General features: G+C 35.7%; 1 protein-coding gene across 1 annotated transcript in view; it reads left to right on the forward strand.

The window, feature by feature from the left end:
- Window positions 1-2368: 2368 nt before the first annotated feature.
- LOC131050040 (uncharacterized) overlaps window positions 2369-19456 on the forward strand; it is a 44502-nt gene continuing 27414 nt past the window's right edge. Inside the window, exon 1 of the mRNA XM_057984171.2 lies at window positions 2369-2699. Within this exon, the coding sequence (XP_057840154.2) occupies window positions 2369-2699 (331 nt within the window). The remainder of the gene's footprint in view (window positions 2700-19456) is intronic.

The raw sequence follows: 19456 nt of genomic DNA on the forward strand, positions 1-19456 counted from the left end.
AAAAGCGCTACCCTATGATGCAAAAGCGCTGATTTTCAGACAAAAGCGCTAACCTACATGACATATGCGCTAACCTATGATGCAAAAGCCCTGATTTTCAGACAGAAGCGCTAACCTACATGACATATGCGCTAACCAATGATGTAAAAGTGCTGATTTTCAGACAAAAGCGCTAACCTACATGACATATGCGCTAACCAATGATGCAAAAGCGCTAACCTATGATGCAAAAACGCTGTCAAAATTCACACATGCGTGAATCTACATTACAAAATATGTTAATTTTATTTTTGTGAGATTTTTAAAGATATATGCGATGTCCAGCCCCACAGTGGGTGCCAAAATGTGTGAGCTTGAATTTCATCCTTAGAATGTTACCTACAATAAGTTAGTTTCACAAAATACAATGGAAATGCATACAGGAAATCCAATATCCACCAATGAAACTACATGAAATACATATTAAAATAAAATATTATTTTACCTTCATGACTTATGTCTCATTGTGTCCTAACTCCACTGTTCCTGGTTGCAGATGGTGTGCTCTCAAACAATGCACTGTTGGCTTCCAAGATGGAATCTGAAGAATGGACTGATAACTTGTAGTTAACTAATAGTATGATATGCAAAGCTACATGATTATGCTAAAATGATAATACTATATGATTATATTGCTAAAATGATATTTTCTATTTGCTTCAAAAACTCACGGATGCATAAGATTGGCTTGAAGACTATTTTTGAAGACTAACTTCCTCTTAACTGAAGCTCTTGATTTTATAGACTTTGAGAGGATTAGATGATGTGGCTTAGATCAACGGTCATGATCAGATCTACATATTTGAATGGCTATGAAAAAAGGTGAAGGTTGAGAGAAAGGGGGAAGGAGAAGACAAGTGTCACTCATCTCACCTTGATTGGGTTGCTGACTGAGGGAATCTAGGGATGGTTGGAGGAAATTTAGGCATGGTAGGACAAGTGGACTCAAGTCCTTCCCAAGATGTAGTGGGTGTTGGAGAGAATATAGGAAATGGTTATGAAATGTGTGTACATACACAATTTCATTAATTTTGGAGGTTGAAGATAAATCATGAATTAATATTTAAGGAATATTAATTTCTTTAGCCACATGTTTGATGAGTTGGCAAAGGGAAGATGAAGTGGAGATGGAGGGTGAGTTGGATAAAGGGATTAAATAATTTAAGAATTATTTAATTTTTGAGACTATAGGATAGGAGAATAACCATTAAATATTGGATATTTAATTGATTGGAGAAGATAATTAAATATTAGATATTTATTTAATTAGAAGAATAGGATAAATGAATCAATTAATAAAATATTAATTAATAGAAAGACACGAAATGAATTAAATGAATTAATCTTTTCAAATTAACTATTTAATAGACGAATAATTATTAAATAAATATTAAATATTTATTTAATTGCTCATAGCCAATTTTAGGTGTATACAATTACTAATACATATAATATAATATAATTACTGATATTAATATTATCATTAAAAGAAGGCTAACATGATATAACCAGAGAGGAAAAGGAAAATGTATGGAGAGACGAAGTTTCAGAGCCGAAGGTATTTCAGGCAAGATTCTTGGCAAGGAAGAAGGGGTAGAGGGTTGCACAAAGGTCGAAATCTTCCTAGGCATCCACCAAAAAGGGTTAGGGAGGATGCACAAAGACATTATGCTTTGTATGAAAATAGGACAAAGCGATCAGAAATCTTGAAGAGGAAGAGATCTCCTTAAAGGAAGTGGGGTTATGCATCCAAACCTTTTCTGGTCAAGTAGGGGGATTTCAACAAATTACGAAGAAGTTCTGGAGACCAAAAATAAACCACTAAAGCAAAGATTCTCTCCCTAGGAATTCTAATGGGGAAAATTTGAAGAGGATTTCAATTAACATAGAAGACGAGGAATGGAAATATGCGGTTCATACGCTAAAAGAGAAAGGATTTTTCTTCAAGTGGGCAGAGATTAGTTAGCTTTCCCAAGAGTTAAAAAAATGGTGCAAATAAACTTGGGGAGTGGGCTGCATTGCTAAGACCCTTTCAAATGGTTTCTTCCTAGTGAATTGTCTGGATGCAAAAAGTAAAGAGCATATTTTGAATGGTGGTCATTTTATGTTTGGGGGCATTGGAATTTATATCAAAGTCTGGGAGCCAAACTTTGACCCTTTGAAAATAATAATTGAAGAGGTACCCATTTAGATTCATTTGTATAATTTTCCTAGAGAATATTGGGAAAATGAAACTCTTCAGTGAATAGGGAACCAGTTGGGAAGGTTATTTAATGTAGATGAGGCCGTGGATAAAAAGGACTTTAGTATATATACTCTTATTTGCATTATGTGGTGCATAGTCCCTCCACTACCTAAGGAAATAGAACTAATTTCAAATGAAGATATTTGGGAGCAAAAGATTGAAGTGGAAGAAATTATTGAAAACTGTAAGATTTGCAAAAAGTATGGGCACTGCTCCGCAGAATATTTAGTGAATGGGAAAGGTAAAGAGAAGGTGGGAGAACTGGATAATGTGCAAACAATGACAAAGCAACTTATGTTTGTGAACATAGAAGAGTTAAAAAATGAAAGAGGAGTGAGGTTTGTAGGCAGTGAAGGAAATGGAGGTCATATTGACACTCTGGAAAGATCTCAATGTGGTCAAGAAAATGGATCTGGTATATTGGATGGAAAGAATAACGAAGCTAGATCATAGAACTCCTTACTACTTGATGTCAGCAACAAGTAATATGATGCAAAAGAATCCAACCATGGGTCCTCAAAGAGGAGTAATCTACTTGAAAGGAAAAATAACCTAGGTATGTTTATTGATGGTTTAGAAGTTGGCAGAACTCCAAAATCACCGGTATAGACAACTTCTATGGAGAAAGCATCGATCTTAACTTTCCCCCTAAAGACATATTAGTGGAGAACACCTTCTAGGTTGGACAAGATGACTTTTGCTGTTATGGGTAGTGCTAGAATGGTGAGCGCGGGTGGGGAGCCATGTGGTCAATCTGCTAAATCAACTTTAGAAACAAGAATAAACCCAAAATAAGTGACTCCAAGGAAACTTTTTTTGGGGATGAAATGGAAGAAGAGGACCCCTTTGACATGCTAGAAGAAGAAGATATCATAAATAAGAGAACATTTTGTCAAACCTTGACTTCATCAAGTAAAGTCAAGATTGGGGAAAAGAAAACTAGAGGGACGAGTTCAAAGAAGACGCAACTGGAGATAATGGGTAGTGCCAAAGGTCAGATGAAGTTGAGATCCAAGGAGGGTGCTCCCCTTCTTGGAGAGCAATGAAGATCCTATCATGGAATCTTAGGAGTTGTAATGCCCCTGACAAGAGGCATTTGATCAAAATAGGTGTTGATCAGTTGAAACCAGACATACTGCTGATACAAGAAACAAAACTTAGGATGTTAATGGATTTCAAAGAATGTGGCCCAACTAGAATGGATATTTTGAGCAACTGAAGGGGCTTCTGGTGGATTAGGCATTTTGTGGATATCCTAAAGTATAAGGGGAGAACCAATATCTAAATGTAAATTTTGGCAAGCAGTGAATATTAGAACCTTGGTTGAAGATTTGGAGTTTGTCCTCATTAACTTTTATGGGCCAACGTCGAGGAAGGATAAGGAAGAGGTATGGAATTAGCTTACTATTTTCATGCAATCTTTAAACAATTATTTCTTCATTATGGGGGATGATTTCAATGCAATTAAAATTTCATGGAAAAAAAGAGGGGGAGTTGGAGGCATGAACAGATCTCAGAAAGACTTTGAGTAGTTCATTGCTAGCAATGGATTATTCGAACCAAATTTTAGGAACAATTCATTCACTTGGACCAATAAACAAGTTAGTGATAACAAAATTGATTGAAAATTTGATAGATTTTTGGTGGGGAATAGTTGGGTGAATCTTCCTTTACTTTGGGAACCCTCGATTCTTCCATATTCAGGCTCTGATAATTTCCCATCTCCCTTCTCCTACAACATGATCTGGTTCCAATGAGATGCCTATTTAAATTTGATAAAATTTGGCTGAGAGATGAAATTTTAGTTGTTCTATTAGAGAAATGGCAGTTGGAGACTCCTCAAAAACTTGGCACTAAAGCTTTCAACTTTTCCTAGAAGTTACGTAATATCAAACAAAAGTTAAAGGAATGAAATAGAGTTCATTTTGGGAACATATTTGCTAAAAATTTAAAAATTGAGAAGGAATTGGTGGAGCTTAATGAATTCATTATACAACATGGAATGTTAGATAATGAATTTTAGAAAAAAAAAATGCCTTCACCAAAGATTGACAAATATTTTAGCAAGGGAAGAAACCTTCTAGCGTTAGAAATCAATGGAAACCTAGTTAAAAAATGGAGACCATAATACAAAATTCTTTCATTTTTTAGTAAAGGCTAGGAGGATAACAAATAGGATCAGTGAAATCAAAGATAGGGAAGGCTAGATGCTTAATTGCATAGAAGAGATTAATGTTGAAGTGGTTGATTTATTTAAGAAATTGTTATTAGCGGAAGGTGTAAGATCAAAGAATGATTTAGATGAAGTCCTAGGGATTATTCCACATATTATTCTAGAAAGGCAAAATGGAATGTTACTTCAACTGGTTTGAATGGAGGAAGTGAGATTATCTCTCTTCTCAATGGGTGGAGATAAAGCCTCAAGTCCAGATGGATTCCCGACCTCTCTTTTTAAAAAAAATTCAGAGACTATGAAAAAAAAACTATGGGGAGTGGTAGAAGAATCATGACAAAAATATATTTTGAAGGAGATCAATAATACCTTCTTGGCCTTAATATTGAAGAAGGAAGCAGTTCAAACCTATGATGACATAACACCCTATATCTCTATGTAATACAATATATAAGATGGTGGCAAAAATGATGGCTATAGGTTGAAGAAGGTTCTTCCTGAGATTATCTTCAAGGAACAAAGTGGTTTCACTCTAGGGTGATCAATTGTGGAAGGGATTATAATTGCTCATGAGGCAATACATTTGGTGGGGCAAGCTAAAATAAATAGAATGATGATTAAGCTGAATATCAGGAAGGCTTATGATCATGTCAATAGATCTTTATTGTTAAAGATCCAGAAACGCTTCATATTCCACCCTAACTGGGTCAAATGGGTTAATAGTTATATGTCGACGTCCCAAAGTTATGTTTTGGTCAATGAAAGTTTGCAATGTTTCTTCTCAATCACCAGAGGAATTTGGTAGGGAGACCCACTATCTCCAGCTCTTTTTGTTATCATGGTTGAAGCTCTTGGAAGATTGATAGGCAAAAGCAGAGAATCGGGAAGATGGAAAGGTATAAAGATTGATCCAAGTGTAGATTATGTTACTCATTTACAATTTGCAAATGATACCTTATGGATGGGAGTAGATTCAATTAGAGAGGCCAACATTATTAGAGAAATGTTGGACAGGTATTGCAAGGTCTCTGGACAAGCTATCAATTGGCAAAAATCAGAATATTTTTTATTTCAACATTGCAATGGATGTCCAAAGGGAGATATCAAAGATACTTGGCATCAAACTACTGAAGCTACCAAGAAAATTTCTTGGAATTCCTTTGTTTCTTGGATTGTGTAAGTTTTTTCTTTGGAATAAATAAGTGGATAATTATTTAGGCCATTTAGAGGGGTGGAAGAGTAAATGGCTAACTTTTGTAAGGAAAATCATTATGCTCAAATTAGTTATTTTTGCTAATCCCTTGTATTCAATGGCTTGTTTGAAGATCCCTTCGAAGATTTTAAATGTTATTGAAAGTGGGATGAGAAATTTTTTTGGAATAGGAATCAGGAGAAAGATAAGATCCCTCTTTTGTCCTGGGACAAAATTTGCAAGCAAAAGGAAGGTGGGGGAGCACGGCTAAGAAAATGGAGCCTCATGAATAAAGCTATAGGGGAGAAACTTTTTTGGTGTATGTATGCTTATCCTCATCTGAAATGGGTGAAAATCCTGACAAACAAATACCTAGATAATCTAGAAAGGGACTGAATTCTAACTGTTAGAAATCCAATAAGAGGATCGACTATATGAAACTATATTATTGATTGCAAGAAAGTCGTCATTGACCATTTAACTTGAAAATTAGGAAACGGTAAACGAGTTGATTTCTGACAAGACTCATGGGAAGGCTTACCAAAACTAAATTTTAATATGGATGAGCACTTAAGGGAAATTCAATCAGTTATGAATGTTAAATGGGGAGGGAAAATATCAAATTTTATGTAGAGAACAATGGATTAGGGAATTGTTAAATGGTTATGGAAAGACATTAAGGAGTTGAATCTTTCAAGGGATAATGAAGCCCGATTGAAATAACTTTTAGATGAGAGGAATATTATGCTAACAGATGAAGAAGACTCTTTGATTTGGTGTGAGTTGAAAAGTGGCAAGTACTCAGTCAATATTGGGTACAACCTAATAGAACAAAATTTAGATGAGGGACAATGGGCTCATCATCTATGATAGAATCTAGCTATCTCCCAAAGGTGGGGTCTTTCTCTTGGTTAGCTGTTAGAGGGAGAATCCTCTTGAGTGACAAACTTACAAAACTCGAATTTATAGGCCCTTTTAGGTGTGTAATGTGTAAAAACGATATGGAAACTATTAACCACCTACTTCATTGTTCGACAACCCAAGAATGTTGGACAAGACTCTTGAAAAAATTAGATTGGTATTCTCCTTTATCGGCCTCATTAATGAAGTGGTTTCAAAGTTAGGAAATTGGAATAGGTAAGTCGGTGTACTAAAGTATTTGGTATATGGCACTCTCTGCTCTAATTTGTGAGGTATGGAAGGAGCAAAGTAGATGTATATTCTAGGACAAAGAAGAGAATTTGGAGAGATTATGGAGTAGAATAGAAAGATCAATCTCAGAGCTGGTGAGTGTTGTAGCCACTAGAGTGAACATAGATAAACATCCATATAATTGGTTGAATAATAAAATTCAAAGAAATTGGCCATTGATTAAATTCAGGCCTGTTAATGGCCTAAAAGGGTTTATCCTTTACATACTAATAACATGAATACAAAATGGACTCCACCAGAACAAGAATAGATCAAAGTTAATTTTGATGGTATGGAAAGAGGGAACCTAGGACCAATGGGTGTAGGTTGTGTGGAAAAAGATTGCAAGGTTTGTATTGTATTGTGTTGTAGTCAAAGGTTAGGTTGGGTCTCCAACAATGAAGTAGAAGCACAAGATGCCTTACTGGCTATTAATATGGCCAGAAAGTTGAATATGGATAATCTCCATCTAGAAGGAGACTCATAGATCATGGTGAAAGTAATAACTAAAGGCTATGCTGAAAATTAATAAAATTATCATGTGAAAGGACATCGGGGGGATTTCAAAACCAATATGCAGAGTAGGGTATAATGCTATTAAAATGGAAAGCTAGTAAACAATATAAATCAAACCATTTCAAAGAAATATCAAGGAAGATTAACATAAAGCATAAATGGGAAACACGAATAGCCATAAAAACAATTACTTCTCTTATGCTCCCTATGCCATTGTTCTTCCTTATCCTCCTCCTCTTCACGATCCCAATGCTCTAAGATTGACGAATGAAGATATGGAGAGATAGATGAAGTTGAATGTGGATTGCTCTCATATTAGCATAACAAAGGATGGATTGATGGGTGTAGATTGTGACATAGTAAGTGGGGGATGATAATGGATATGATTATGCTCTCAAAATGACAACATAAGGATGCAATGAAGTGGATATGCAACCAAAAGGGAAACATAAGAATATGATGAAAATTTGATTTGGAATCAAAAGGGAATTATAAGAATGCAATAAAAAGTGGATGATTTGAGATGAATGGAGGCTCCAATTTATAGACTGTGGGGATTATAAATGGATGGTTGAGATTGGAAGTTGGTCAAGGGCCGAGATTGAAGGTGAGGAGATGAAGTGGACAAGGCACATAGCCTTTTGACATGTGGACCAAGTGTCAATCCTTGGGAAAAACACTTGGCATGGGGAAGAGGGCAAGGTGTGCTCACACATGTGTGAGCACATCTTGGGAAGACACATGTATGAGCACATCTTGAGAAGAACACTTTTTATGGAGAAGAGGGTAATATTTTCTCACACATGTGTGAGAAAATATTGGGAAGACCATGAGTTTGACAACTACAAACACTTTTAGAAAAGTGTAAGGGCTATAGGGAAGAGGGTTATAACATGTTGACTAAAAGGGAAAGGTGTAGGGTGGCTCCATGGGGAAGAGCATTCTCACACATGTGTGAGCATCCCTTATTCAAAAGTGAGGTGGAGAGGTGAAATGACTTGTGCATGAAAGTCTTTTATGAGGGAAGTCACATGTGGACTTGGGTAGGAGTGTAACATTTAAAAATAGGATAAATGTTAATAGGGATTAGGCTTAGGTTAATTAGCTTAATGAAGGGGGTTAAAAGGTGGGTTTGTAGGAATCACCAAATTAACTTAATTAATTTGAATTAATTTAATTAATTGGGACTATGAGGGAGATTGGAATATTGCCTAAGGTTAAATTTGATTTATTAAAATAAATCAAACTTTAGAGATAATGAGACAAATATAATTAATTAAATTACTTATATGAATGAAAAGGGTAATTAATTAAATCTTAATTTAATTAATTTAGGGATAATGAAGGGCTAACATGATTAAATTAATTGATTATACGATGCAAGGTAATTAATTAAATATTAATTTAATTAATTTTTTGTGTGTCTACATTTTGCCCCTCTTTGATATAGCATCATGAAGTGATGTTATATCAAAGAAGAATAAAACATAGTGGATAGAAAAAGAGAAGGGCTAGTAGCATGATGCCCCAGTCACTAGTGGATTGAGGAACTTGATGATGAGGAGGTGTTGGTATGTCCCCTCGAGAGGATGTGTGGGTTTCAAGAATACGGGTGTGCTCTCAAAATGGAGAGCACTATAGGATGAAAGGGAGTAGGGGAGGGATAAGGAAGTTGAATAAACTGGAGCCTTAGGTGAAAAGGGGAGACGAAATGAAAGAGGATAGGATAGGTTGAATGGAAGGTGTATGAACGAAGATGATGAGATTGTTGTTATGCATTATGTGGAGAGAAATCTTAGGTTTTATATTGCAAAGGATTATCAATATCAGTGATTATAGGAATCAAAATGTTATGAAGATCTGATGTGTGAACTAGACTCTTAGACAATAGGTTAGCTCAATGTATGCAAGTGTACATTACACTATGATAGGATATATGAGATATATGAGATATATGAAGATCTGATGTGTGAACTTGTTGGATTAGACACGAGAAACCATCAAACATGTCATACCACAAAAACTATGACCCAATGTACACCAACCCAGACATACCAATGTATAGAATGATCATGGTAGCCATGAATAGGTATAGTCCTAGGATAAAAAATAAAATCAAAGCAAAAAGATCATTCAAGAAAATGGCTCAGTTGGCCTACAAACATCTCTTGCCAAGAGTAGGACATGGATTTGGATAAGTTGCCAGGCATGGGAAGGATGCATCTCGATGGGCATGATGATAGGATAAATTGATGGGAGGCAATAGATAAGCTAACTGGGAGAGATGCTAGTCAAGAGAATCTCTACTTGGATTTGGTTAACACATTATGGATAGGTGTTTGGATTATGCATGAGTCTAGATAAACTTAGATAAGTTGGGAAATCTCAATTTGATGGGTATCATAAATGGATTGGCTAGGATGGGAGGGTGATTAATTATTGAATAGGATTGGATGGGATGGGATTGGATTGGATTGGACCAATGACAAGGGAGAACCAAGGCTTGATAAAAGGATGGAATGGGTGGAGAGATTGCTTGGATATGAGATGGAGGGATAAAGAAGATGGATAGTGATAGGACAGGGAGGACAAACGGATGAAGGATAGGAGAATGGAGAGCCAAGGACTATGTTGCAAAGGAGTAAAATACCCCACACTAGAGGTGACACAATTAAGGATGGAAGGATGACGGATAAAGATGTATGATATTGAAGGAAAATATGGAATGGATATGGATGGAAGAGGAATTTAGGCTTACATTTTCCAAAGCATGCATGTATATTATTTTTCCTCTAGCATGATCAAGATCAAAGATAGGAAGGGTGCATTTAGATATGATGAGGAATATGAGATGGAGGATATGGATAAGATAGATGGATGTTATGGATGGGATAGCCAAGATCAAAGATGGGTAAAGATGATGGACTTAGATAGGACGATAGATATGCAATGAAGGATATATGGATTGGATGGTCAAGAACAAAATAGGAAAGGAGGATGGATTTAGATAAGATGTGGATAGAAGATAAGGGATATGGATAATGTGGATGACAGGATAGCGCGTCGACTTGAATTTCATCATCAGAATACTACCTGCAACATGTTAGTTTCACAAAATACAAAGGAAATGCTACAGGAAATCCAAACTCAACCAATGAAACTACATGAAATGAATATTAAAATAAAAACACTATTTTTACCTTCATTATTTAAGTCTCATTGTGTCCTAACTCCACTGTTCCTGGTTGTAGATGATGTGCTCTCAGACAAGCACTAATAGCTTCCAAGATGGCATATGAAGAATGGACTGATAACTGATACTATGACATGCAATGCTAAATGATTATGCTAAATTGGTTCAAGATTAAAACTCACAGATGCATAAGTTTTCACAAATGGTTAACATGAAAAATCATTTGAAGACTAACTCTTTCTCAACTCAAACCCCTGATTTTATAGACTTTGAGAGGATAAGATGATGTGGCCTAGATCAACGGTCATGATCAGATTTGCAAATTTGGATGGTTGTGAGCAAAGGTGAAGGTTGAGAGAAAGGGGGAAGGAGAAGACAAGTGTCACTCATCTCACCTTGTCAGGGTTACTAACTGAGGGAATCTAGGGATGGTTGGAGAAGATTTAGGCATGAGAGGAAAAGTGGACTCAAGTCCTTCCTAAGATGTAGGGATGTTGGAGAGAATATAGAAGAAAATTTAAGAAATATGTGTACGTACACAATATTTCATTAAATTTGGAGGTTGGAGATAAATGATGAATTAATATTTAAGAAATACTAATCTCTAGCCACATGATTGATGAGTTGGCAAAGGGAAGATGAAGTGGAGATGGAAGAATGAGTTGGAAAAGAGATTAAATAATTAAGAATTATTTAATATTTGAGACTATAGGATAGAAGAATAACCATTAGATATTAGATATTCAAATGATTAGAGGAAATAATTAAATATTAGATATTTAATTGACTGATTAGAAGAATAATTAAATATTAGATATATTTAATTAATTCAGAGGAATAGAATAGATGAATTAATTAATAAAATATTTCAATTAAAATTAATAGAAAGACACGAAATAAATTAAATAAATTAATCTTTTCAAATTAACTATTTAATAGAAGAATAAACATTAAATAAATATAAAATATTTATTTAATCGCTCATAGCCATTTTTATGTGTATACATTTTTCCCCTCTTTGAAATGATGTCAAGACAACATTGTTTCAAAGATTAAATCAAGTCTCGATAGTGTGCCTGATGGAGATGAAAATCCTGATTGTGTGCCCCCTCGGGAGATTGATCGTGAAATTGTTTAAATTTTTTTGGATAAACAATTGATTTCAGGATAATTGAAAAGGTCCTTCGATTAAATTTATTTATGAAAAATAAATATAATTGCCCCATTGAAAAACATTAATTACCCTTCCAAATAGTAAATATAAAATTAACCAAAGTTAATTTTAATCTCATTTGCATCCTTGTCAGCTTGTGAAGAAAATATCTTGGTGAGGTGGCAAAATGGTGATCCCGTTGGAGAACCATCGATTTGAGTGCTTTCGACAATATCAGCGACCTCCTAAGTATGGGTATCCGATATGTATCTTATCCCGAACCTTTTTGCAACTTGTCATACAAATTTCCATGTTTGTTTGGCACATTTTTGGCTATTTTGAATTTTTGCAATTTTCGACAATTTTGTTTAGCGTTTTTGTTTTATTTGTTAGCACTTTTGCATGTTAAGTTAGCGCATCTGATAATTTTAGCGCATATGCTCATTTTGTTAGTGCATTTGTGATGAAAGTTAGCGCATATGATTTGTCAGTGCTTATGCTTTTAGTGTTTGTGCATTTGATGATTAGGGCAACACTTTTGATTGTTTCACACTTTTGTTCCAAGGTTTAGCGCTTGTGCGAAAAAGGTTCATGCATATGTTCGATTTAGCGCCTGTGTTCAATAGAATATCGCTTTTGTTAAAAAGATTAGCACTTATGTTTCAAATGAATTTTTCTGATGTAAATTTTGGCATTGTGATTTGATAATGTTGTTTGATAGGAACTTGATTGATTGATTTGATAATGTTGATTGATACGATGAATGATTGATTGATTTGATTTGATCTGATTGGATAGATTAGCTTTAAGAAATTGATTTAGTTTCTGATGAAGAGCATTGTTGAGTTTGATTGAACTCATTTGATTGATAGAAAACCATGATTTGATAGCTTGATTTGCTTCATTTGAAAAAGATTTATCAATTGGTGATGTGATAGATTAGTGATCTTTGTGAGAGATAGATAGATTATTGATAATTGATTGAATTCTCTTGGTAAACAAGAGAAACTTGATGTTCTTCAGTGTCAGGAGAAATTCTCAGCTATGCACCACTTAGTGCCAAAGCTTACACAGGCGGAGGTGAGACATATAGATGCCTGCAGATTATGCCACTTGTTATACATGCCTGATATTACCCATAATAGGGGATTGTTGACAACTTTAGCTGAGAGATGGCATAGTGAGCATAACACTTTCTACTTGCCCACGGGTGAGATTAGTGTGATGCTTGAGGATGTCCACAGGATTCTCCACATCCCACTGACCGGTGAGTTAGTGCAGTATGATTTTCAGGATCGTGGAGGGATAGAGGCTTGCAGAGTTGTATTTGGTGATGAGAGCATTTTGAGAGGAGAGATCTGATGGGAGGATATGATTATGTATTATGAGACTCTCCCTGTGATTCTTGCAGGTTTGATTGGGGGATTCATCTGTCCAAATAGGAGATATCAAGGTTTTGTTGTTGGTTGGGGTGAGATTATTCAGAGCATGATGTAGCATCATACTCGATATGCGTGGGGTGTTTGTATGCTTGCTTATTTGTATCATGATCTTCATCAGGTTGTTTTTGATGAGAGTGTTAGTCTGTCGACAAGATGCAAACTTTTACAGATCTAGTGCTGGGAGCACATTGCTATTACGCGACCTATTCATCATAGAGTTCGTGGTGAGAGGCTGCCATATGTTTATCTGTATGCAGGTATCCTTACTCAACATAAGATGGGTAAGATGGAGTATTGGCGTTGGGTTCTTGATTCACTGGATAGTGTTATTTGGAGACCTTATATCGATTGTGAGCCATGGATGGATGATGCATAGACATTACCATTTATTATGCAGAGTATATATCTCATTGGTCAAACTCCATACATTGTTGAGTGATAGTTGATTAGTCACACTCTGAGACAGTTTGGTATCATTCAGCCCATGCCTACTGGTGTCACGATATATGCATGATGGTACAAAGATAGGCAAGATTGGGGACCTTCTTTGTCATTTGAGATAGCACGTGTAGAGTTTCTGGCTACTCCTAGGGTGGCTTATGATATGAGATTGCACATTCTAGATCCTGGGGTTACTGCAGATTATGCTCAGTACATAATTGCACACCCGTTTCTTCATATTACCGATCCAACAGACCCACCTCCCAACTCAAGAGATGAGGATGACAATTGAGATGATCCCATTATCAGGAGATGGAGATGGAGATGAGAGCTTAGAGTTGCTCAGGAGGCCAAAGTTGATGGAGATGAGGGAGAAGATGGAGATGGTGGTGGTAGGAGACCCGAATGGAGAGGAGGTCGATTGAGAGTCCAAGGAGGACCATTTGGACCAGTTGGCAGGATTGGGAAACAAATTCCTATGGGTGGGAGAGAGGCAGGACAAATTGGGAGGGATACTGGTAGGACAAGGATGAGGACACTGAGAGGGTTTCTCTCAATAGGAGGAGGCAGGATGACTGGACTGGATGAGGGTTGTAGGAGAGGCATTGATTTTGGTCAGATTTAGCCAGACCCTAGGGTTATTGCAGCTCATGGTGGGGAGGATGAGGATCCAGAGGATGATGTTCCACTCATTAGATGACAGGTTCTGAGAGCTACTCAGGCTGAGATTCCAATAGGTGGACAGGGAGGTGGAGATGAGGGGATTGGGGGTCATGTCCCTCAGCAGGATGTTCTAGAATAGGATGTACCAGAGCAGGAGACCGTGGATCATCTCAGAGCATAGATAGATCAACTTAGAGCATAGGTACAAACACTCATGACAGAGAGAGATGGGGCTATTAGGAGACAATAGGATACTCAGGGTCTCCTTGATCACATTCAGCAGGGTGGATCGAGCACTCTCTCAGCTGATACTATTAGAGCACTATTTCAGGCCTAGAAGGAGACATCCCATTGGTGAGGATTATATGAGGATTTAGTCATAGAGAGCTAGAGAGCAAGTAGCTATCATACCACTGTGAGGATGGATACTAGCAGCGGTGGAGTCATGGGACCTCCTTAGAGGAGTGGTGATCATGTGAGACAGGCATCTGGAGGATCTTCTCACCCACAGCCACAAAGACAAACATAGTCAGGTGGTAGTGGTACAAGACAACCTTGACTTGACTTGTATTAATGAGGCACTTGTACTTTTGATCCGCTATCATTATATACTTAAGACTTTTATTGTTTTATGATGATCTATATGCATACATGGACTCTATATGATGATCTTTTATTATGCATGTTACTCTATTTTATGATGATCCATATGCATTGATTATATGGATGATGTTATGACCTTTTCTCTTCATTTTGATGATGCAATGATAATGAAATCATGGTGGAAATGACATGCGTTTGGTTTTGAAAATGCAAATGAAAAATGATTATTAACTTAAATGATGTGAATGAAATGATCTACATGCAAACGAATGATTGATTTATTTTTCTTTTTTAAATGCGAAAGATGATGTAAATGCAAATGATCATCTATATGCAAATGAAAGATTATGCAATATGTTATTCAAATGTTTTTTATGTTTATGTGTAATGCTTACAATGATTATGAATCTAAGTGCGAAGATGCAACTAAATGATCTTAATAAACTTTAATGATAATGCACATAATAATGATGATACACTACATGATTAATGAAATGAACTTAATTGAATGCAAACTAATGCAATGACTGAATGCAACTAAAATGGAATGGATGATGATTAAAAAAATGAATGCACCTACAATGATCAAATGCAAATTGTTTTTGTTTGTCCAAGTATACTCAATCTTTATTCGTGACCATTGATCTATGAATGAAATGAGATGCTTATAATGCAATTGACAATGAATGCTTATAATGCAAATGAATAATGAGCTAATCTAAAAATAAAAATAAAATGATGCCACCATTCTTCATATGCTTGTCTTGTAACAGTGCTTGATTTCATCAATGAGCTTTAAAATGTTGTAAGAAAATACAAGCAACTTGACATAATGATCCAAGTTGACCTGAGTATTTCTTACATGGATTTTAATATAGCAAGTTAATACAAGCAACTTGATATAATGAATCAACTTGACCTGAGTATTTCTTACAGAACAAACAAGGACTATCCCCTTTTATGCATGACTCAGAACGTCCTCTTTGATCTTTGTCGATCATATCTTTAGACAAGTACGTACCTTAATAAGAGATAAACCATAAACAACAAACAATGAAAATAATCACGCCCCATCATAGCTTCTCTAGTCATGGACATCCTTGAGTTGCATAGAGTACATGATTAGCAATAAAATCAAGATATAAACAATGAATCTTATATGTCATTCACATGTTCTCATGGTCATAAACTGATATAATAATCTTGATGAATGCTTTTTGATATTCCTTTATTAATTGCTGGTTGATTCTTCATTTTCTAATTTTCATGATTCAGTTGTCATAAGATGCCTTGATCTTCTTTGCTTTTGTTGTTCGTTATCTATTTCAAAACCCTAGGTGTTTTTGGTTTTTCCAAGTTTTCTGAATGTTTTGAATTTTCAAAGATTTAAAAGATCACCTTAGCAAAAGGAAATAGGATTTTCCCACCAGCGGAAATAAAACTTTATTATGGATGTATGAAGTTGATCAAGATTCAAACCATGGTGGGATGCAAATGTAGATTGATTGATTCTGATAAAATCTAAGACAATGACTACACTAAGTATGTTAAAGATTGATAACTATTGGTAAGCTGCATATTTTCTGTTAATGGTTCAGAGCAATGGATGTGAAGGATGAAATGGATGAGCTAAGATAGATGGTAGCGATAGATGTGATAGGAAGGAGTGAATAGGTGCGCAAAGTGATCTCATAGATGGAAGAACTCACTTTTTAGATAGCGCCTGTTTACCAGGTTTTCACTATCTAGATTTATTGCATTTTTTCCATATTTTGTTTTTTTCTTCTTTTTTGCTTTCGCTATTTTATGCTTTTTAGGGATTTTCTGCTTTTTTGATTTTTAATGCTTTTTTCAGGACTTTATATGCTTTTTATTGATTTTTTCCAGGACTTTTATATCTCAAGCATAGAATTTATTGAGATGAATAGAATTGATAGGTTCATCAAATCACCTTCAGGGGTAGATAACTTGTATGCTCCCAAGCCATATGCTGCTACTATGACAAAATGACCTAACCATTTTGGTTCAAATTTACCCTTCTTTTCTCGGTCTTGCTAATTGCTTGGATTCTCCCTTAGAACTATATCTCCAATCTGAAAAATGCGTGGCTTGACTCTTTGATTATAACTTCTTGCCATTCTCCATTTATATACTTTCAAATGATCTGTTGCATTTTAACGACGTTCCTGGATCAACTCAAGTTCTTGAAGTCTAGAGACTCGTTCTTCTTCTTCATCTGGTATAAGACCATTCAAGGAAACCCGTAGAGAAGGTATCTCTACTTCTATGGGTAATATGGCTTTTGATCTATAGACTAAGCAATATGGAGTTGCCCCCGTTGGTGTGTGGATGCTGGTTCGGTATGCCCAAAGAGAAAAATTTAGCTGAATATGCCAGTCTTTTCCATCTTCATTGACTGTTTTATTAAAGATTTTCAAGATAGTCTTGTTTGATGCCTCAACTTGACCATTTCCTTATGGATAATATGGAGTAGAAAACCTATGTTAGATATGGAATTGCTCACATAGTTCCTTCACATCTTGATTCTTAAATGGTCTTCCATTATCAGTGATAATGGTCATAGGAACTCCATAGCGACAGATTATATAATTCAAGATGAATGATGATATTTGTTTTCTTGTCACTTTTGTCAAAGGTAATGCTTCAATCCATTTAGTGAAATATTCAGTGGCAGTCGGAATGAACTTATGTCCATTAGAGGATGAAGGATTTATCTTACCTGCCAAATCAAGGCCCCATCAAGAAAATGACCATGATCCAGCCATAGGATACAATTCTTGTGCTGGTGCGTGGATGAGATTCCCATGGATCTAACGTTGTTTGCATTTATTGGCATATGTGAATGAATCTCTCTCCATAGTAGGTCAATAGTAACCCATACAAAGAAGTTTCTTAGCCAATGTTAATCCACTTGAGTGTGTGCTACAAATACCCACATGAACTTCATTAAGAACTTTCTTAGATTCTTCTTGTTTGAGACATCTCAATAAATTGCTATCTAGACCTCACCTGTATAAGGTATTGATAATAATAGTATAGCGGGATGACTGATGGATAAAATTTCTTCTTTTATTGCGGGATAGGTCAGGAGGAAGGATATTCTCTTTTAAGTACTGATAAGTTTGGCCATATAAGGATTGACTGGTTCCCGATATATGGCAAATCATATAGGTATGTTGGGATTGAATGGTAGGGGTTAAGATATCTTCCATGAGGAATTTGGAATGATGTTGATTCTCCTGATTCTGCAAGAGAGATGCTATTGTAGCCATTGCATCTACTGCTTTATTCTCATTTCTTGGGATTTGAGTGAATGATACTTCTTCAAAGTGTTCTTTAAACTCTTCTACCAGCTGTTTGTAGGGTATGAGCTTGTCATCCTTAGTTTGATAATCATCATTTATTTGGTTGATGATAAGCTGTAAATCACCATAGACATGTAATTCCTTGATATTCCATTGAATAGCCATTTTGAGCCCAATAGTCAATGCTTCATATTCTGTAGTATTGTTTGCACATGGAAACTGTAGTCTATATGATTTTGAAATTGTGTGTCCCTGAGGTGTGATGAACAAAATTCCTGCGCCTGATCCATATTTTGTATAAGAACCATCAAAGTACAATTCCCAAAATTTTGTACTTACTGTCAGAATGTCTGCATTAGGAAATTCAATGTGCAATGGTATGTCATTTTGTAAGGGTGCTTCAGCTAATTGATCAGCAATGACCCGTCCTTTGATAACTTTTCGATCAACATACTCTATATCAAATTCACTCAGTATCATAACCCATTTGGCTAGTCTGCCTGTCAAAGTTGACTTGTTCAACAAATACTTTAGTGGATCTATCTTTTCTATTAGTTTCATAGAATGAGTCAACATATAATGTTGCAGCTTCTGAGTTGCCAATACAATTGCTAGACGTGTCTTCTCTATTGATTTATAATTCAATTCATAGCCGACAAGTGTTCTACTGATGTCATACACTTCTCTTTCTTTTCCTTCTTCATCATGTTGTGCTAGGAGAGGGCCTAATGATACATTTGTCACCGAAATATAGAGTAACAATGGTTTCCCTTTGATTGGTGATACCAGTACTGGAGGATTCATGAGATATTCTTTGATTTGCATAAAAGCCTCTTCACATTTTTGATCCCATTTGAATGGAACGTTCTTATGTAAAAGATAAGTGAATGGATGACATCTATCTGCTAATTGAGAGACAAATATTTTGATTGATTGCAATTTTCCTTGTAAAGATCACAATTGACTTATGTTCTTAGGTGACTCCATTTCCATGATGGCTTTGACCTTTTCAGGATCTACTTCAATTCCATGAGCTGATATAATGTACCCAAGAAGTTTTCCAGAGGTTACTCCAAATGCACATTTCTTTGGATTTAATCTCAACTGATATCTTTCCAGCCTATCAAAGATCTTGCTTAAGATGTTCAAATATTCTTGTCTTGTATGAGATTTTGCAAGTATATCATCTACATAATCTTCCATAAATGTATGCATCATATCATAGAAAATTATTGTCATAGCTCTTTGATAAGTTGCTCCTACATTCTTAAGCCCAAAT

This window comes from Cryptomeria japonica, chromosome 5 (assembly GCF_030272615.1).
Source record: "Cryptomeria japonica chromosome 5, Sugi_1.0, whole genome shotgun sequence".
NCBI lineage: Eukaryota > Viridiplantae > Streptophyta > Pinopsida > Cupressales > Cupressaceae > Cryptomeria > Cryptomeria japonica.